This window comes from Dysidea avara, chromosome 13, assembly GCF_963678975.1.
Source record: "Dysidea avara chromosome 13, odDysAvar1.4, whole genome shotgun sequence".
Classification (NCBI taxonomy): domain Eukaryota; kingdom Metazoa; phylum Porifera; class Demospongiae; order Dictyoceratida; family Dysideidae; genus Dysidea; species Dysidea avara.
Genome location: NC_089284.1, coordinates 4,337,741 through 4,360,833, shown reverse-complemented (window position 1 = coordinate 4,360,833; position 23,093 = coordinate 4,337,741). Strand labels below are relative to the sequence as shown.

The window sequence follows — 23,093 nt, the reverse complement described above, 5'->3', positions numbered from 1 at the left end:
TATGAGGGAGAGTGGTATGCTGGTAAGAGGTCAGGATGGGGCAGGATGTACTACTCTGATGGATCAGTATATGAAGGGGAGTGGTACAATGGAATGGCCTATAGGTATACTGTGTCAAGAGTTCATGAAGTCTTGACATAAAGATGATTGTGTTAAATGTAATAAATATGTTATGAGAAGCAGGAAACGAATGAAATGTGAGAAAAGGGTCTTTGTAATAAAGGCTATTATCTTTCATTGATGCTTCAGTTGTATCACATTCACTGCACTTTCACCTTCAACTTGACAACATGTGGATGTCAGTTGTATGTTATTATACCACTATCTCTCTCTCTAGCCAACAACAGGTTTGAGGGCTCGTGGGCTAACATGAAGAATGGTGTGGGAAAGTTCATCTTCCTTGACAAGGGTCAAATATTATCAGGCCACTGGAAGGATGACATTGTGGATCACTGGAAGACTTTGTCTGTATTCCCATGCAATCCCCAGGTCAGCATATAATTATTGTCTATACACACTGATATGTGTCATAAGCATAGGATTGTACCTTTATAGTGTATGTGATGAACCCATAATTGAAGAAAGTTGAGAGTTGACTTATAGTAATTACATGAATTTGTGATATTTTGTAAATATTAATAAATTTTAATACACACACAGTCACATGCATGCATGCATGTATATATACACTCATTATATAATGGTAGGTGATGCTCATGAATACATCACCAACCATAAGATATATGATCACATAATACCTCTTGCTTTACATATGAAACTACTTGACTCTTTCTATTGGGCTGTACATGTTTTTTCTGCCCAATAAGAAAAAGACAATCTTCCCCTTACTAGAACACACACACCTTGTACATATGCAGGTGATCTACCTCATCATATTATACAGGGAAATGCCACTATATAGTTCATTAAGTTTCCTCAGTAAAATGAGATGATTGCTTGCAGGGTGTAGGGTAGTTATAGCCCATTTCTTCATCCATTGTGAACATGTAGTGATGTATAGAGCAATGTGTATATTAGCTATAATGATTTGCTGCATGTTAATGGCTTTCGTATAGGAATAGTGGGAGACACAATACTTCCAGCACTATACATGTTGTCAAACATTTCACTAATTTTATTACTGGTATTCAGAATCACATTGTATTTTGTGTGGGAATATTGAAGAAATCTGATGCAGTCTTTAATTGTATGTGTGACTAAAATGCTATACTTCAGTCATGTTAGCATATAATTGGATATATATAGGTCTATCATGCAGCATATCCCATTTTCTGTGGTATTATCTTGGTGAAGCATGATATTAGAGCATGTATGTGTGCACTCACACTAATATACATGCCAGCATAGTAATAAAGATGAAACAATGTATATCAAATGTCAACCATATTGCACTTATGCACATGCAGCGACCTGTGTGACCACAGTGCTGGTGTATCAGAGGATTGGAGATGTCACTGATATTTATAGTACGTCGTGTATTTTGCACATTTCCCAAGTGCATGTCCAACAAACAAAGAGTGATAGATAAACAACTCATCAGAAACAAGTTATAGTATCACCTATTCCATTACATGGTATAGCTACATGGTACAGCCTAGAAAACAATTGTGTGGCAGGTATACTGGTGCAGGAGCATGCCTAGGATTTTTCAAAGGGGGTTTCTACTGGAAAGTAGATGCAGGAGTCTGGGGGCACAGCCCCCAGACACTGATGATAAAAAAATTACAGGTTGTCAAAAGTCAGTAGTCTGACTGCTACATAATAAAGTAATGTACATAAATTTATATGGTCAATTTTAGCCACTGAACTGACCTATATGATAATTTGCCTGATCTCTCTCTTTCTCTCTCTCTCTCTCTCTCTCACACACACACACACACACACACACACACATACACACAATATTAAAGAATATATGTACTGTAGCAGTTATAATTGTGTTACCTCATTCAATATCATGCAGTAAAATAATATAGTTATAGTTTTTTAAGCTGGCTAGTTAACAGATTAGCTACAGAGTACCAATTAACATTACAATACTTTTCCCAGTAAGTGAGGTGTGGTAATAAGTGACAGTGATGAGTATACTCAAGTAGTTCAGTTAAGATCCTAAAGTAAATTGTCATATAGAATTTACAAAGGATCATGTACATTTCATTTGTAAAAAAAGAATAATCCTATAGCATGCAGAGGACATGCGGTGACTGTTCTATTAGAGTATTTTCACTGAATGCTCTATTAGAGTATCTCGATCTTGCGTAACAATTTTAGCCCATGGTCGGATCTACCACTACAATAGTGTATATTGATGTAGCTATACTCGTGCTATTTCTTGTTTCACACAAATCAACAGCAGCACTTTGGCCTGGCTTTGCTTGCTACTGACAATTTTAGTAGGGGTTTCCTGAAACCCCTGGAAACTCCCCTGCTGGTGGGCCTATAGCGCTGTAATCCAGTCCTGTAAAACTTTATTCAACAGACTAGTGCATGCCAAACACCATGCATCCACTGTGACTCAGATCCATGTATGCATGGGCATCATAATGACGAAATGACGTACAAAATTCATTAATTTTCATGCGAGGCCCACACATGTACAATTGTTCTGACACTATTGCCATGCAGATAACAGTACGACCATACAGATGTGTGATATACCTGTCCTTTGGCACCCTTATTTATGTGCATTCCATAGACATGTAAAGCCAATACATGTGCATGTACACATTGCAACAAAAATGTATGCATGACTGCACCCACTATATATGCATGGAATCCTAGTATATGGTTTGAATGCTGTGCAACACCATTAATATAAATATACAATAATCTGTAGCTGCACTATGAGTGCTATATACATTTTACATGTATGATTGTTGGTGCATATTAGTGTAGCTAGTTTTATGTACATGTGTATCAATGGTGCATGCAACTTACTAGTAGAGCAATGATAGTTGTCACCTGCGTAATCATGAGGAAGCAACATGATCATGCGTGCATATGCATACGTGTGTGGTTGACTGATTACAACATTGTCTATCACACAGGAGAATACATTATGGGTTCTGTTTTGACTGCATGCTTCATGACACTTCATGCTTCATGACGCTTATAGAAATATCAACACATTTAAAGTGGCTTCTACATATTGCATAGCCGAACAAAGGCATGTGTAAAAATTTTTACATGATTTCTGACTTCCAAGCTACGTACGTGACACTGTGATAGCTATATACTATAACAGTTATACAGATGGCTATAAGTAGAAGAGATCATTATTAAACTAATTCAGAGTAACTTTGAAACTTATTTGTGCATAAGTTTGCATGCTATAAATTATGTATACATGTAGGCCAAATAATGCTACATCATGTATCTACAGCTCTTGTAACTAAGAGCTTTTATATATGAATGCGTCACTGTTAAAACTGATGTGCTATGGTAGCACCTAAAAGTGCTAAATTTTGACTGCTCCTGTCAAAAATAAAGCACCTAGAGGTGCTACCATAGCACTTCATTTTTAACAGTGTTGGGGGATGTTTGAACTTGCAGGCCTTGTCCAGTTATCAGATGATGGTGTAGTTATACGGCTACACAAGAAGTTCATGCACAGTTTGGTATGATTATGCACTTGTCATACAGTCCACAATGCAGTGCTGTAATTATGACATATCATGCAACCATAAAATGAAACCAAATCCAATACAGCTGTTATAATGAATATTGTTACTAACACCTTCAGTAATATGAACTCATGCAGTATGTCTAGTTATGCCATCAATGAAATAGACAGCACCTGCTGCCACATAATATCAAGTATACAAATATTTTTAGGTGCTATAAAATTATTATGCAGTGCATGTATCTATTTGTGCCACCATAATTATTTCCAACAGCAAAAAAATCAATAATTTTTTTTTAGTTATTAAAGCAGGTCTGTAGGACACCTGGTCCTACAGCCTGTTTAGAGTTGCTACATAAGGTGTGTTTGAAAAGGTGGAGAAAGGAGAAAAAAAATCTATGACTGGACCTAGGCTGCCTTGAACCTGCAGCCATCCGATTAACGCTCGAATGCTTACAGGAGTCCGCCAGATGGTCAGGATATTTTCTCATTGTCAATTTCAAGTATATATATATCCATAGGAACTCTAAAGTCATGAATGAGGTGCAAGTGATCTACTTTAATATTATTGTTTTTGACTTGTGAATGTAATAGTCACCAATAGTATGCACTGCTCGGTTATACCACAGTTCTCCTTGCAGTATCCTGACAGGACAATACCATACACACTTTGACATAGGCATAATGTGTAAGATTATGCATATATGTGCACATCTATGCATACTGATTACACCATTATAGTCAAGCAAGTATAAGCAGTACAGGTTATGCATGCATTACAGATGTTAACACTATTGAAGTGGAGGACACACAACTTTACAGCTAGGATTTTGTAGATTACAAAATACAATCAGAGACTTTCAGATGCAGAACTCATCTCATGCATGTATGCCATTCATGATCACTAAACATTATCTATATACTACTATATAGCTAACTACGTATAACGTGCACCAACTGTCCATATTCCTACACTCGCCACCGGCAGAAGATCTTACATTAACTTGACCACCTGTGACCACAAATACTTATTACACAACGCAGTTGCATAAGAATGTAACAACTTGCCAAATATTAATTACGGAATAATTCCAAGTGCTTATGCAGTTGCTATGATTTAGTGGTCAAGTTTCATCCAAGCTGATGAATGCAGACACATGGCTATAGTTCTCATGCAATGGACTGATATAACATTATGTAGCCTGGAGGCCTATTAATAATAACAAATCCCTCCTTGGATCACATACAATAATAATGTGCCCACTCTACAGATCTATTCACCTCTGACACATATTAAGGCCCTATACACTACATTTCTGGACTCAACCCTGCCACCACTATTCTAAACCCTTGGCTGGATAAACATGATTCATAATTATGTGAAATACTTTTAAAAAATTGTTCTGTTTACACAGAAAAAATTACAGAGATAACATCATTTCATGTTTTCAGTGACAAATAATAAAATGACATCAAACACAATGATATCGTTGTTTATGTCTCTTGTTAATGTCTTTTGTTACACCGAGGACTGTGCTCTTGCCATGCTGCATACTACAGTACAAAAAACAACATACAGTAATCCCATATATCCCTTCAAATAATTTATAAGGAATTTCTAGCAGTTATAACTGAACCAAAGGTACTACCTATCTGAGGTAAGTGTTTAATTACTCAGCGGTGACCTACCTGACATGATCTACCACAGTACCAAGCTGACTGACATCCTGAGCAGAGGAATGAAGCCTTCTTGCCACACACGTCACATTGCTGTGCTGTTCTTTTGTCACCACTTCTTACTGGCATAACTGGTGCAACAGGCATTACGGGAGCAACAGGTTTAACCACCATGTACACTTCTTCTTTACCCCCCTTATTAGGGGTAGAGTTGATGGTTGCCTTGGGAACATTGTAGTAAGGATAAGTGTCTGAAGTGCCGGCAGGAAGAACCACTGGTGCAGAGATAACATGAGTTGGAGTAACATTAATAATTTCACTATGAACTACTGGAGTGGTCACTTGCTGAGGGACCACTTGATGAGATACCATCTGGTGTGGAACTACTTGATGATGTTGCGTAACAATCTGATGTGGTGTAGCAACTTGATGTGGAGTAGTGATTTGATGTGGAGTAGTGATCTGATGTGGAGTAGTGATTTGATGTGGAGTAGTGATTTGATGTGGAGTAGTGATCTGATGTGGAGTAGTTATTTGATGGGGTGTAGTGATGTGATGTGGTGTGCTTATTGGAACAAGTTGCACTGGTGTGATTGTTGTTGTCGCTTGCTGTGGTTGTGATTGCTGATGGTTAACTGTGACAATCTTGTCCTTGACCGGTGCTGGGGCTGCTGACTGTAGTTTATGTGATGTTTTATTGACAGCAGGCTGATGTGATGTCTTTGTTAACTCAGTTAGTTTGCTCCATGCCTCTTCAAACTTACTGATCAGTGCATATTCACTGATCATGCCATAGGTTGATCCCATCTTGACACTGATGTTAGTACCAACATCCTTCACTTGATTAGCAAATATCAGCGTGTGGGACTCCTTGCTACTGCTACTGCTTGTGCTACCTTGGTGAGCACTACTAGGTTTTGGTGTTCTACCATTACTATAATGACTAACTCGCTGATCTCCATGACCACTGGATGCCCTAGTGGTTTCCACTGTCCTCGCATTGGCAACAGATGATTGAGCTTGCTGTCTGATTGGTCGCACTAACACTGGCTGGGAGGCTGTGCCCCCACTAATTTGCACATAATAAACAGGCTGTGATGTCACTGGTGTGGGTGGGGCTCTGACCACTGTGGCTGTAGGAGTGTGCACAACAGGAGGTGTGCCCATTACAATGGTGGGTGTAGTGACTGGATTAATGGGTGGAGCTACAGCAGATCTCAATGGAGTGGCCACAGTTGAATTAACAGTCTGCACACCATAGCTAGTAGTCTTGTTGATCAACTATTAATAAAAGGTAATCAATAAATTCATTATTTATATGTGCAGCTCACCTGTAGACTATTAGGCTTGGTCACCACAGTAACTGGTGGTGGACAGTCAGAAGATGAAATAGTTCGGCGAGATGTAGATACAGATGATTTATTGGAGCTGACATCACTAAAAGAGACTGGCTGAGCACTGCTTGGAACTGTTTTAATACTAGACACAGCTGGAGTGTCACATTTACTGAACATCGCAACAGCATCAGGCCCTGACACCACCCTAACAATTGTGGGTGTAGAGGCACTCTTCACTTGAGCAGAACCATCATCAACAGGAGTAGGATAAGTGAACACTGATTCATTGGAATCAGGTGATCCTGGTGTCTGTGTAGCAGCAGTACTTGTGTTAGCAGCGATGGTGGTAGCTGTTATGGGTGTTTCTACTGAACTAGCCACCTTGCCAGGAATGCTACGATGTGATACAATAACTGGTGAAGGAATTGCTGCACAAGATGGAGTGGACATCTCTACTGAGCTCACTGGTGTACTAGCTGGGTGCTTACGACTAACACTGATTAATGGTGACCGAGGGATTGACAAAGGCAAGGACTCTGGTTTCTCATGAACACGTCCTTGCTGTGATTTCTGTCCATTCTCAATGGCTTTGATAACTGAACGAGGTATCTCCCCTGAAGGAGACTGAGACACCAGCTGACTAGCCATGGCTAACTGGTGAAGATTGGAATGAAACTCTGTTGGCATTTCAAATGAGAATATACCAACACCAGATGGTGATTCTATAGCCATTGGGGATTCTGATGGACTACTAAAAGGTTTCTTTGATGCAGGTTCAACATCACGATGGGGAGTTTTACGTTTGCATCACGATGGGGAGTTTTACGTTTGATCTTCCTGCCACGTGATGATGTGGAAGTATCAAGCTCTTCGTTATCCACAAAATATTCCTTACTAACTGAGGACCGAATTTCAACCTTATATGGTTTTGACTTTCTTCTGGACTGTGCCTTTTGAGGTTTGCCTGATGATCCATGGGAAGTTTGCTCAGTGTAATGTTCACCAACTGCCTCCTCTTCACCAGCCTGCTCCACAGTCGGAGAAGCTGCCAATAAACCAGTGGAATATTTCTTACTGGTCTCCATAGTCACTTTACTGCCATGTCTCTTCTATATACCATGCAATTAATAGTGAAACTACTCACTTAAAGCACTCTAACCTTCTTTATCTTTATCTTCTCTATACTTTCATGCCCAGGCTGGTCATCGATATCTTCCAGTGATTGTGCCAGTACGTCAGCATTGGCAACATAGGGACAGGCCATGTCTTGATCACAGAAATAACAAACCCATGTAGAATCATCATCCAGAGCCTGCTGTGTAATTCTAACCTCATGACACTTCTGATGGTAGCCTAGATTATAATAAATGCATAACCATACTATGTGTGTACATATCTTCTACATGTGTGCTGTGTACAGATAGATGTACTACAACATACAACAGATGGTATGCCAATATTAAATTGATAATTGGATTATGGATGGGACTATATATAGTGCATCTTACCATATCCACATTGGTCACACAGTACTATTTCATTTCCTTTGTCAGAACTGTCTTGTTTACATTTCACGCAAATAATATCAGTCGTAGTTTCATTTACTACACAAACAGAAGTAGTGACAATTATACTCAGCACTTGCTTAATATTATAATAGAATGCAATTTGAAACTGTAATAGTTATTATAAACATTTTGAAACTGATGATGTGGATATATATCATTATTTCATACATGCAATGATTTTTGTTTTTTTTTGTTTTTTTTTGTCGAATTTAACAGTAAAATACCTCAGGTAGTGGATACAATGTGCACTTTCAGTTATAAACAAGTCACTATAACTATACAGCTAGTACATGACCCACTATACATGTCTTATGCGTGTAAATGTAAGGCTACACTAAGCACCTAAGTTAGTAAGCAATTTATATATTGGACACATATTATGTACACGTGTGTATATCATATAGCTAGCTATAGACCATATACAACACATCCAGCAGTCAATTCTTATAGAGCTAACTATATCAAAACCATTATAGGTAATAATGCATACATGAAATCATTCACAGCAGCCACATTGTTCCTGAGAACCAGCACTATTGCAATACAATTTATAAAAATCTTTTCAAGAATCATGCATGATGCCTGGCTGAATGGTGTTCTAAAGACATCGGAGTATTAGGCTGCACAATTTAGTGCCGCGTGCAGCATATCGCCGGCTTTATTAGCACTGTGCAGGCAGACACTATATACACCATTGCATAAAATCACACTATTAGTGATTAAACGCTTTAAGATAACATGCTTTTTTACAAGGAACACGCGGGTTTACACATGCACACATGACACAGTATACTAGAGGAAAATGTTGGCGCATACCGTCATGGATCCATGAGAAACGCGCCAGATCTTGAGACTTATCATCGAATATCACAACACACCTCTTCTTGTTCCAGTCTATTGTCTTGATCTTCGCGAAGTATATCTTACCGTCGCGCCATTTCACGAGCACGACATCTCCTATCTTGTGCGGGAAGCGATGAGCTGGGTCGGTGCCGTTCTTGGCAGACATTTCAACACGACACAACTGCAATCGTCATAAATTTAGTGACAATACTGAACACGCGCACTGTGTACTCTGAGACACTGCAACAAAATACTGCAAATTATTTTGAGTGTCGACACAAAACTCGTGTCAAAGTTGTCTCAAGGGGGCGTTTGCCGCGGAACTCAGTGCATGCGAATCATGCGACTCGTGCGAACCGAAAGGGATGCCGGCGATCCGACACAAATTAACACCTTGCCACATTAAAATTTAATAAATAATTCAATACAGTTGTTAAATATGTACAAAAGATGGCTAGTTGGGGGTTGTTACAAATTGTGTCAATGTCAACACTTGTGTTACAATCTGTTCTGCCATCTCCCAGGCTGCCTTCATTTTCTCCTACAATATATAATACACAACGCAAGCATAATAGACCGATCAATGTGATGTTATCTATGCTCTACTTTCATATAGCTATGACATATTATGCTATACACCAACTACATGATATTATGTACAAATGCATAATATAATGAAACTTGATGTGCATGCATGTCACTGAGTTAGGTGTGTAAATTACAGTATCAAGTTATAGAGACTCAGCCTGTGAGAGTCATCATCCATGTCAAATACTGGCACCATGCAAGCAACCAACAATACACTGAGTAATTGCATCATATACTTGGAAGTGGAGAGGGAGATGAACGGACTCAAACGCCACAAATGCACATACATGCATGCACATTACATTACACTGTACAAACACGCAGGTTGAATTGCAAAATTACTAGTGTTGCTTGATTATTCCTCATCCCTCTGAAACAAGAATTAAACAGCATGCATTGTGTTTAAAAGTGTGTCAACAAGCAAAAAGGATGGATCATCAAACTTTGAAGCGAGGAGGAGAGCGAGAATGACTATATGATTCAAACTCTGCATGCCAACATGAATGACCTTCAATACAGTGGAGCCCCTCTAAGACGGACACCATTGGGGAATATATTTTTGTCCTTTGTAAAAAGGTGTCCTCAGTTTAGGGGTGTACAAGCCACTAGTACTGTTGATTTGGGGCCTAGACAGATAGGAGTTGTCCAGAATTCAGGGGTGTCCTTTAAGAGGGGTTCCACTGTATGTATCACAACTTCAAAAATAGCACTAGGAGAAAAACACTCTGCAGTGCATGCATTCATATAATATATCTAGCTACGTTGTTCAGTGATGGATATATCTCATGATATAATAGCTATACATATAGGGATCTTCAAGAAGGTTAAGCAGAGAGTCAGAAATTTAACACTAAAATGGATAAGCATGATCCAGCAGGCATGCAGGCACATTTTTCCCAATGTCAACTATAGTCTTAGACTGTCAACTGATTGTGCCAACATAGTGCACATAACTTAGTAACTATATTGCCAAGATGTTACACTATACAAACCACAAAGCTAGCATGCATGCCAACAGATACTGAACAATATATGACATGGCATGCACTCAGTGGCAGGTCCATGTATGTATGCATGTGTGTAGCTATGTTTGCTGTATATAGCCATAAAATGCTGACTAAAAAATGCATACCATATGTGCTATAATGCAAGGAATTTAGCAGTCTATATGGCTAACCACATTTTACTAAATAAGGTAATTGTCATCTAACGACTCGGCACTGTACCAATTATCAACTGTTGTGGGAGAGCTTATGAGGCAAACCATGCCAAAACTATGCCGAGATAATATGAGGCAAACCATGCCGAAACCATACCGAAACCATACCAAGACAATGTATGGTGCGTTCAAAACACTCGTGCATTGAGTTGTGCACAGATAAGTAATGGCCAAGGTATTTTTAACTAGACGATGGCATACACTGATAATGGGTGCATGCATTATACCACTACAACTTTATACAGCAAACTAGCATACATGCAAAAGAAGCAATTGCTCAGTCGGTGCTGGAAATCCTAAAGGCCAACACTTTCTATTAGCTGCTAGCTATACCATGAAAATTAATTATGATTACATAACATCATAATGAACAGGTAGTGACACGTAGCTATAAAACTGAATGGTACACATACACTTCTCAAGAAATACACAAGGACAACTTTAAGAAGGAAACTGACTTTTGATTCACCATGCAATAGCAGGAAACCTTGATCAGGAAAAAAATGATGAATTTTTGTATGCTCACACTGGCAAACAGCAGGATAAGTATTATAAATTTTATGCCAACTGTATCAATAAAAAAAAATAGGTATGATCTATATATTGCATATAAGACTCCATCCTTCCATTGTCTGTAACTTAAACAACACTGCCATCAATGCAATACGACCCAACATATGATCTAGAAGGCAATAGATATAATTAAAGGATCTTTCCTGAAGCAAGCACATACATATAGCCAGCAGAAGCAAACAAAATAACTGGATTCATTGCGCTAATCAGGAAAATGCAAGTGTAGTGAAAATGTATGGAATGTCCATGACTTGACAAACAATTTAAATAGGGTAGCCAGGCAATATCAAATGTTGGCTGATTGTTACTATGCATGCAGTGTCTTTTCTTAGCAACATCAATTATATTGCAATGGCTAAAAATAAATTAGTTGACCAAAGCAGCCCTACGCAACCACATCATACAACCCTCTGACTGGCTTCATTATAACTTGGTTTACACAGGTAATAAGCTCTCGAAAACAACTTCTTACTATATAAAGGAACAATTGTCTTGTCACATGACTGATAAAATGCTGATACACAAACACCACATGCAGTTAGTGTCATACCATACCAGTGATGTCACTCGCGTAACATGCATATCTCATGCACTACAATATTGAGAAATCATAACCTACAAAATTATCTCTTCTTTTCTCTCTATGTCTCTGTATCTCTCTCTCTCTCTTCACATACACACACACACACACACACACACACACACACACACACACACACACACAACACAACACAACACACACACAACACACACATTATACATAACAACAGACAGACAATTAAGAGGTAGACCCACAAGGAGGAAAAAGCAGACAGGCTGGCAGGTATATAGAAACACATACTGTATAGGGAGACAAGGAGAGAGAATAGAGAGGTTTACAGGTAGTAGAGGTGTCAAGCTGTAAATAACTTACACAGTGTAAAGTAGTAACATTGTTGCCACAGAAAACTTCAAAAGCTTGTAATAAATATTACTATGACCTCAATTGTATTACTATTATTTCTGAGGTTAGACACACCACATAGCTACACTGCTTGAGGTGATTTTTAATTATAGAATTTAATTCTGACTGGTATGTAGGATGATGCAACTTCAGATGATGACAGCTAGGAATAATCTGGAATAATCTGGTAGCTGATTGTGTAGGTGTATAGCCACACCCTGTTACTATAATTAGCCATACATGTAACATGACACTTACTGTGCTGTTTTCTTCTCTTCCTAATATAGTAAAGAGTGACCTCTTAATCTTATGCCCTACATTCATGTGACATGCATAAACAACCACAAGAGGTAGTGACCTAACCTTGGTTTGGACTAGGATCAGGTTCAGCTTCAGATATAAATTGCCCATATTTAGTAACATAGCCAAACCTCAAGCTACATGTAAACAAGTATATAGGATGGCCACACAAATATGCAATGTAATGTGTGTAAATTCCACTGCTCCATCTAATGAATAACAAAGAAGCCACAACAAAACACCTAGTTGTATCTACCACCATCAAAGGATTATAATGTGCAATACTGGGCGTAGCATTTGTTACAGTACATGTATATATAATGGAGGAAATTATTAAATACATTTTGTGTGGCCTCCTCCATAGTTCTTCAGGATCATCCAGTTCATCCTGCTTGCTTGTGGTAGCCGATAACCTGTGAGCAGTGATGATGTGAGGCTGCGTCCGATGGGACGGCTCCTCTATCGTGTACAACAGCTCGCACAGGTACTTTTGGTACTGGTCACTTTGAAGGAACAGTGGGTAGTGCTCCTGCATGTACAAGACAGAGATATATTATACAACAGTTTACCATATCAAGTGGATAGTTCTTGGTAATGTAATTGCTTGGTGAAAACCTGTTGTTATTCAGACATTTGTTCCCAAATGGCAACAGAAACCACAGCTGCTGTTGATGGTGTATGGCATCAACCAATGACCCATTCATAGTATAACAATGAAGCATTAGCAATACAAACCAGTTAAACAGGTTTTACCAGTATAAGTTATAGGATTTCACTTTCACTTAATGGCTTCACTGAAAACTATACAGGGAATAATTGTAATCTAATAAAAATCCTTCCCTTATGAATGTCTATAGCTACAGTGTTGCGTCAGACACTGGAACTTTGAGATACAATATAAGACAGTAACTTAGTGTTTAACAAGGATATTAAAATTTAGCCATGCATGATCCCACTTCAGAAGAGGTACAAATAGCAATTATTTTACCTACAACAATGGTGATTGACCAAGCGAAACTCTGATAGACCATTATAAAACATAAAATCTGGCCACCAATTAACCAATAAATTCAGTGGCCATAAAAGTCAGCCACACTATCATCTACAACACAAACCTCATTCATTTTATCATAGATAAGATATTGTGGGACATTGAAGGTGTCCACTAGGGCACCTCTTTCATCACACATCTTGTTCTCAACCGAAATCCTTACAACATCTTCAATATCAATAGGATCATTGGCTAGCAAAGATAGGTACCTATATATACCATACAAAAGAGAGTGATAACGATGGCACCCCCTCACATCTTTACCTAGTGTAAATGGACATAGCGTCATCAAAAGCTGCTTTGCTATTGATGGCAATTCCTTCTGGTGTAAAGTGTAGTTTGTAATTTTCTACGGTTGACCAGAACTGCAGTAAAATTGAAACAGACTGGCTCTCCATAAACTAGAGTGACCATCAAACATGTTAATGACAGCAAAATCATGTACCAGCTCACTTCCATGAAGTAAAACATGGCATTATTGTTGAGTAGAACATCAGTTAGTATCAGGTGACCGGCACTGATATATTCCAACTGATACTTGCTAAGGAATTGGCTTCTACAGAACTGTGGGTAGTGACTATAATTGAAATAAACTGAGCATAAAATCTCTGAACATCACACATGTAAAAAAAGTTTTAATGTTATAATTATTTGCTAATTGATGATGTCATAACCTTGTCTCAATTTCACAGAACACAGCTGCTTGAACCTCATCAAAACAATCTCTCTTTACCACTCCATCCTCAGGGCAGATGCAAGCTATACGGACACATCATGATTATAACTATCCACCGAAGACTACATGTGTGTAACCTTCAATGCTTTGTCGAAGTGAGTCATCAATGTTAATGCTGTTGAGAGCATTCATTGAAATGTATACCGCATATATGTCTAACGCATCAGACTCTACACCTAAAATGAAATCACATCAGATATTACAACTGTTTCATCACTAAACTAATCAACTTATATTAACTAATGGTGCAGGTAATGAAATCACATACTAATTGACTATTAAAAGATATCAAATTAAATACTGACAGTTTTGACTCATTATATCAGATAATATAGTGTTACAATAACTCAAACATTAGCATGGATGTGGTTGCCGGGCTGCTTATGCCACTAGCAACAACAACTGTGAATTGCCTCTTTGGGACTAAAAAAAAATATGGCTACATAATTATATGGGAATATAGTGTAGGGGTAATTCACTAGGATATCTAAACACTAAGGTTTGCATATAGCAAGCTACATACAAAAAGGCGTGCACACAGTAATCTTATATGTTTGGTCCTGTTACTGCATGCAACCAAATGCAAGCGGAAAGTTTACAATACGTATCTCATAACAGTTTATTGACAACGAGACTGCTGGCATATTGTTGTTTATGTGACCAGTGAGAAAGATACTGATCATTTAGTTGTGTATAAAATTTATGTGAGCAATAAATTTTTATGTGTCATATATTTACCACATGCAGGAGTCCATTTATGAACTCTTGGTACCATATATAGCTACACACACTTAACTGCACTGCCCACTTAACCACATGTAAGTGGGGTTATTCATTGTGGTTGCATGGCATATAGTCACATGTTACCAAAGCCACCGACATGGCACTATCTAGTCCATCCTGCAAGTATTAATTCAAGTGTCTCAGATCATGGTTGGTTTAACCAGCTCCTTGTTACTTCCATGCAGGATACGGTGATGTTAACCCAAGAAACATTACCAATGCATGACAGATGACATGTTTACAACAGGTGGAAATATTTCCAGGATATTATTTGCTTTGAGTAACATGAAGCCATGGTCCCCTCCTACTATGCCAATGGCTATATACATGTATAAAGCCTGTATTGCTTTACTTCCTAGCTACAACAGGTGGATAGCATTTATGGTATATGGTAGGTCATAATCAAGTTATACAACAGTTATAACTAGGTGCATGGCTAACTTTTATTGTTGCACTGTCAAGTTCAACAGTTAATCACTTTAGGGGTCATCCATTATTTTCAGCCTTTATGCAAGAGTACAAAGAGTACGCTAGGGGGGAGGGGGTTAAATCACATGTACGCTTATAAAATGATGAATAATCATCATGTATATACTGTACATAGAATCAACATTTATACAGTATGCTTTGTGAAGGAGGGAGGGGGTTAGAAAAAAGAGTACTATTTGTACGCTTGCATAAAGACTGAAAATTATGGATGGTCCCTTAGTTGCCTCATATACATATATATACCACTAGCCACAGGGATGCAGAGTTCGATTTTGCAGGGCACCACAGTTATTGCACACTTTTCAAGTATATAAAATCAGTTATACACTCATATGTGTGTACGGACTTCATACATGTAGCGGCATCTATATACTACATTTGCAACGTGTAAATTATTATCTGCTAGCATCTAGTGCATGGCTAATACTATACATCATTGCTAGGCTTCTTCATTGACAATACAGTAATATATATATATATATAAATTTCAGTGATCAAAATTGCTTGGCTTTAGTTGAAAGTCGACAGTACAACTTGTATAAGTATACAACAAGGCATTCAACCATGCATGCTCGGTCCCTTTATAGTCTAGTATAGTTACTGCATGGTAACAATCAAGTGTTAGAATGTATTCAGTTAACAGCTTAATTTGCAATACACCATGATGGATGCATATAATATAAGCAGTATAAATTTTATATATTACGAAAGAATGAGTGTTATATATTTACTGCAATAACTTATTGCGTGCGACCATAGCTATATACTGAGGTCAATCTTTGTTAGGCTATATAAGTCAGCTGAATATCTAAGTAAATAAGAAACAAAACATACGAAACAGATTAAGCAGGCCAGAAATCAACCAGGATCCAACTTTGTTGGACGGATCACTTGAGAGTTAACTAAAAAATTTAATAACTATTGACCAAAATATAATATACCCATACTGCAGCCATATAGAGAAATGAGAAAAAAAATTATATAGCTAGTATATAATCATGCATGCATCAATGAACATTGAGATTACATTGACTAAATTTCCTCCATTATATGGTAGCCATGAATCCTCAGTGTGTAGCACCAAAAATGGCATCAACAACTATTTGGTATAAGGGGGATGCTTGACATGTCTCCAGTTGCTGGCTAACTAAATAACACCATATTTGGTAAGGTGGTTATCTTGTCAAGGATGTGGTGGTCGTTGGCTGCAGAGCTGGCTGTATGAATAAACCACCACACGATTGTATCATTGTCTTGACACCTGATTGTTTTACAACTATAACTGTAAGGTGGTATCTTCCCTTCTCCCTTGACACATACACTACACTTATAGCTATTGTTACAGTTAAAAGAGGCTATCACTATACATTACTAATAAGTGGAGGGGGATATGATGGACTTCCCAGTTCCATTGTGATCAAATGTCTGTTTGTTTTTTTTTTTCAATAATAAAACCATACAGTGTGATTTCATTTATGTCACATATACCTAATAGGTACTTATACACCATAATAAACCTCTCTTTATATATAAAATGGCATCTTGTTAATGCTTCCTAAGTGTTAGAATATAATTTTCATGATGATGTGTTCTAGCACTAATGATTACAAGTGAAAACTTTGCACTTTGTAGTGATAAAACACACCTTGACCCACGTACAAATAGAACAACTAATGGACAGTAGAAGGTCATTCATAGGCTATATACAGGTTGTTATTGTTCACTGACCCAAATTGACTTACACATTATATCACTTGTAAAAGAGAGAAAAGGAGAATAGAAAGAAGTTAACTGTTCTTCAATTCCATTACATGACAAACACAAAATGTGACATACACACACTATATACTGAACATGATGTGATTATTACGGAGCACACCAATTTAATGGTTACTTGCTAACTGTAATAGCTGGTCATGCATATAGTGTATAGCTCACTGCCTCAAGACTGTGTCTCCATCATGTAACAAATAAAATACCCAGTATTTACAAGTAAACTGCACATTTTCACTGACGGATAGTTCTTCACTATGTCACGAGTTACAAATAAACAGCAGCTATGAAGGGGTTTACATTGTGTAGTAGAAGATATCTACATGCAGTACTCCTCCACTGACATCAACGGATACACCAAGCAATGTCACTCTATACAATAAACATGCAACCAAGAGTTCATAAACTCTGAGCATGTGGGTATGGTGATGGATGAAAGTGGTATTAGATGTATACATGAGGAGATCAGCCACATCACTTCTATCTTGCTTTGAGATTATACTAATAAGGAGACAACGTTTCGATGACCGGCAGACTTAAGCATAACAGCTGGTGATACCAAAACCCAGTCATACTGTGCTGCCTTAGTAACAGCTAAGACTGCCAGCCACACTTTTATTGTTAATCACTTCCTCCAATCAAACATCAAAGAGAACGGTAACAGCATCTAAAGATAGCTGACTAGCTGCTATAATGTTACGTACGTGCTAGGTAAGTTACCCAAGTATGTGATTACCTGTTATAGTTCTGAGATTACATGCACAACTGCCCCTTGGGCATGTACTATGTACCCACAGGTATTCAAGTATGGATATCATAAATGAGACAATGTACCGCCACATGACACTACACAGAAAATGGTGTATATGTTGCCTTATCCCTATAACCATAACTAATAAATAAGATCAGCCCAGCTTCATTAAACAATCAACCATCTTGTCTGTATAGCACAAGCAGAGGAAAACATGACATGACAAGAACAAGGCATAAAACTTGTGATAACAATTGTCTACTACATCACAGGTGCCATGCCTATAATTTATAATGTACCGCCTAATTAATTATTGTATTCTGAGAAAAACCATCCAAACCAAAATGGTTAGACACCATAAATATTTGTCATAACCCGATACACCATGGCCATGTGATGTGGTCAGTCAAACATTCCCTGATACACCATGGCCATGTGGTGTGGGCAGTCAAACATTCCAAAGAAATATTTTTTGCCATGTAGCAATTGTCACCATATATACTCAAAACAGTCAATGTTTTGTAAGCCAGCAATGTTGTTTGTATGCATGTCATTCATGGATGTCACAGTGATAACAGTGTTGGCTAACATGTGACACAGCATGCATGCAGTATAGGTGAAGGGATTGCTTTACTGAGATACCACACATAAGCTGATGGTGCCATAATTCCACACTACAGGATTAGATAATGGTCAGTTAATCACATTGTTGATGTTGAAATGGACCACCATTTGTTTGCATACTTGAAGTGACTGCATAAGTATACATCATCATGTATATACATTATACTCTATGTGAAACTGGTATGATATAGGGAAACCAGCTCTTGGGTGTTTTAAGTATTTAAAACTATACCTTGTGGTTAGAAGATATCACCCATGCAGTGGTTATACCAGCCAAACTACACTCCATTCCTTAATGAGAATTCTGATGGTCAATGAGTATGCATGTGATATGGCTTTCATTACATTTAGTTTTGGCTTTGTCATGGCTCCATCTTAACTTTGTGTAATAACAACCATATCTTACGGACAATGAAACCTCTCAGTAGTATAGGGACCAAATACAGCCAAGGTGTAGTTTATAGATAAGGCCACCTTCCAAGTTGCTATTAAGGCTTTGTTTTGGTCTCATAGACATGAGGTTTCTGGGACTGTAGGATATATCAGGAAGTCTGCATAGTCAGTAGCAACACAGTGGTCCAATCCATTCCCTAATTTATGAGCCATTGCTGTCTGGCCTCATGGTAGTGGCTACTACATCATCAATTATGTTTGGGTGTCATGTCTACATAACACTTTGTCCATTAACGGCCAGGTGGTGATGTTGTCAGTTATCTAAACCAGCCAAGCTGAAAGCTGAAACCCCCAAACAAATAAATAGCCAAGTAGTCTGGACTCTTCTAAAATGAGAGACAGTGTAATATACAAACTGCTACTATCTTTGAGGTCTACCATCTGGCTTGAGGCAGCCTACACAATATAATTCTTAGAATTGTTTTCCATTTTGTAACCAGTATGAATTTCCATGAAACAGCCAACACAATGAATAAGATAAGGGGGATATTATGGCATAACAATGATGCTGGCCTATACAGAGGTATAACTACAGCTCACAGTTTCAGTACCAGTAAGTGAAGATTACTGCCAGCAATGTTATCAATTCTAAGGAAAGTTGATGCAAAGCAAAGTAGCCTGGTTAAAATATCCAAAACCATTTTCCTTTCACAGAATCACCAACAGGAAGAGGTTCACATAAACACACCAGGATGTGGCTTGACAATAAACTCCCTGTGAAATGAGGTGTTGTACTGCAGTAAGTCAACCATATAGCTACATGTAAAAGTACAGCTCGTACCATCAGCCAATCTTACAGACTTGACTGATAGTATATTGGGCAATAGAAAAGTACCATAGTTAGGTCAGTGGTTCAACAAAGAATTTCCATGATTTTGCTAAACCAACCAGATGGATATGACTACCAAAGTCAACACAAGGTTGCTGCCTTGTCAAATTAACAACAATTTTCACAGTGAAGTTTCCTTCAATCACTGGGTCTAGAACTGTGCCAGACCATGCAGGGCCATGCAGGCTATGTAGAAATGATTGTGACACTTTGGAGTGGCCAGCATTATACCAAACATGTAATATGTGCATGTTCTAGCACACAAGGCACCCCTGATAACTGTTATCTGGTTGTGCCAGCAAAATATCATGCCTATAGTGCCATGCACCAGATAGGGAGGGATGACTCATGCATGATTCAAGAAAAATTAACTATCAAGGTTAAAACTCTAGAGGCATTCCTTGGACACTGAACACTTTTGAAGGGAAAATAGAGCTTCATCTTTGATGACATACAATAGCTATCAGGGATGGTGGATTTACCACACCGTAAAATATAAATTGTAAATCATATGTACCCATGATTGATTTCCCCAATATCTAGTCACATATATATTGAATAAACTTCTTACCATGATGAGGTGAGAAAAATAAATTTCAAGTGGCAAATATCCATCCATGTACTCCTGAGAACAAAGGAGCCGGCAAAATTTATTAGGAAGAAAAATTACATAGCCTTCAATTCAACCTGACACTACTGTTCTACCTTATTAGGTATACCAACAAGAGTTTAATTGTAATCACATGGCGGCTGTAATAGTCACATGATAGAGATGTTACACTTATGACCGACAAAGTGTAACTAGAGAGAACACACTAATACAGGGTTTCATGGCAAAGAAAAACGAAAGTTTCTTCAACTATATGCAAGAAGGAGAAACTTCTACAATATGGGTAAGGCTATTTAAATAAGCAGAACTCTATTTATAAATAGAGTAGCCAGATACAGTAATTAAAACACTTTATGTAACAACTTAAACAGGCTGTAGGACCAGGTGTCCTACAGACCTTCAGTACTAGTGCTGTAAAGCCTTCATAAAAAAATAAATAAAATGAGGACTTGTTCACTACAAATTCTAATACAACAGTCGGTGAAGGAATGTATAAAATTCACAGGATGGTCGCAGTCTATAGTATGTTCACGTTGAGCTGAATCCTGAAAAACAGGTAAAAATTAAAAGTGGATTTTTTCTCAACAGAGTTAACATTTCAGCCAACCAGATGATTATTGGTAACAGCAAAGGTGTCAACAACAGACAGGTACAGTTTGGCTCCACTACAAGTTCGGGAAAGGGCTGTAATGGACACTGTACTTATATGGCTTCTCCATAGGAAATGTATTGTGAAAATTTTGATTGGCCATAAATATTGTCAAACATTTGAACAAAAAGATTTTGAAATAATTTTAGCGGGTCAAGCAGTACTACAAATGAGCCAAATTTCAAGATTATGTGTAATTGCATCCACGAGTTATTAAATGTTTTTGAGGGTTCAGCTCAACGTGAGCATACTATAGCAGACAAAGCAGCTAAATTATTATGTCACTATATAAAAATTTAGCATAGTTTCATGCATGTGCTATTGGAGGAACACTTGAAGGAATCTTATGACTATGATCCTGACATGACTATGATCCTGACATTTAACAAACACACATACTGGACTGTATGTAGCCTTAATATGCATTAAAAGACTTCACAGTGCAGGTGAATGGTAGTAGAGGATCAATGTGACAGTCAGTACCTATTTTCAGTACATCACGACGCATCATATATGTTAAGGATTACAATTAGCATGCCAAACATGCAATAATATGAACTAACAAATGGAAGTATGGAATACCAAGCATGTCTGCTGACATACATCAACTGCAACATGAAGTATTGGATTACAAAGTACCAGTCAAATATGTACAAGTCAACCCATACTACCTCAACATTTAGAAGTTTGCAAACATGGAACAATATGGATTGGCTGTACTTCCTGTTCTAGTAGCAACAATGGTTGTTTACTTAGTTTATCATAATTCTGATCCGTCTATAAGATAATAATATTGGTCATAACGTAACTCAGTTAGTGTACCCACATGCAGGTAAGTTAACACAGAGACAAATGCTGTCAGTTTAAAATCACGTCTGCATGCAATCTTGCAGCTACATCCTGTACCACACACAGAGCATCCTGTTGTCATAGTAAATATAAATATATCCAATCACATTTCATAACATAGCTACATTGATAACAAATAAACTATAGACTTTCGCACTTACATAATATACAGTAACCTAATTCAATGTAAGTGGCTAGTGAAATGTGATATAAACCTTCTCTGTGTGTAAGTGTACACATATCCCCCATAATATAAAGATACAGAAACTGAATATGCTGGGATAGAATGTTACATACGTATGTTTACTTGCGATAATCCCATCATACCCAATCACTTTCAACCAAACAACTATATTTGAAGTTACTCTGTAGTAACACAAATAATGTCCCTATACATATTGAATACACCTTATGATGAAACAGCAACTAGCTACAATGCAATGGCAATGTAATCAAAACTGCAATGTGATACTGAAAGTTTATATAAACACCTATCATTAAATTTATGTTCTAAAAAGTTACATGTGTATATGGCAACACTTGGAATTAAGACATCCAGCCATTATAATTATGTGATAAATTATAACATCATATTACCATGTGTACCTGTCCTGACTATAATATGTTATGCCACCTGGTATAAAAGCAAGGCAGAAGAATATCCTAAGGTCAAGGTTCTAATGCTATGAAAAAGTAGAAAGTCTTCTCAGTTCCCAAAGCTTAATCCCAAGTAAGATAACCTTTTTTTTGATTGAAGTAGTGAACCACCTACCACATCTGTCTACATAGAAAACTATATACACTA

The 23,093-nt window shown here is 37.7% G+C and overlaps 3 protein-coding genes across 3 annotated transcripts in view; all 3 read right to left on the bottom strand.

The window, feature by feature from the left end:
* Positions 1-5,004: 5,004 nt before the first annotated feature.
* Positions 5,005-7,456, bottom strand: LOC136243809 (soluble scavenger receptor cysteine-rich domain-containing protein SSC5D-like). The gene is made up of 3 exons (XM_066035419.1): positions 6,652-7,456; positions 5,333-6,601; positions 5,005-5,197 (listed from the first exon to the last, which is right to left on the bottom strand). The coding sequence occupies exons 1-3, from the start codon at positions 7,387-7,389 to the stop codon at positions 5,150-5,152; spliced, it is 2,055 nt and encodes a 684-aa protein (XP_065891491.1). The 5' UTR covers positions 7,390-7,456; the 3' UTR covers positions 5,005-5,149.
* Positions 7,457-7,460: 4 nt separating this feature from the next.
* Positions 7,461-9,368, bottom strand: LOC136243411 (uncharacterized; the record flags this gene model as incomplete). Its single annotated transcript, XM_066034920.1, has 4 exons — positions 9,042-9,368; positions 8,166-8,261; positions 7,817-8,010; positions 7,461-7,766 (listed from the first exon to the last, which is right to left on the bottom strand). Coding segments are annotated over exons 1-4 (789 nt in total), but the record flags the coding sequence as incomplete, so codon positions are not given.
* Positions 9,369-9,462: 94 nt separating this feature from the next.
* Positions 9,463-23,093, bottom strand: part of LOC136243812 (A-kinase anchor protein 10, mitochondrial-like) — a 23,227-nt gene continuing 9,596 nt past the window's right edge. Inside the window, exons 3-11 of the mRNA XM_066035420.1 lie at positions 14,556-14,654; positions 14,417-14,501; positions 14,196-14,319; positions 14,007-14,143; positions 13,807-13,951; positions 13,033-13,220; positions 12,755-12,828; positions 12,650-12,705; positions 9,463-9,609 (exon numbers count right to left, since the gene is read on the bottom strand). Of these exons, the coding sequence (XP_065891492.1) occupies positions 9,523-9,609; positions 12,650-12,705; positions 12,755-12,828; positions 13,033-13,220; positions 13,807-13,951; positions 14,007-14,143; positions 14,196-14,319; positions 14,417-14,501; positions 14,556-14,654 (995 nt within the window). The 3' untranslated portion in view covers positions 9,463-9,522. The remainder of the gene's footprint in view (positions 9,610-12,649; positions 12,706-12,754; positions 12,829-13,032; positions 13,221-13,806; positions 13,952-14,006; positions 14,144-14,195; positions 14,320-14,416; positions 14,502-14,555; positions 14,655-23,093) is intronic.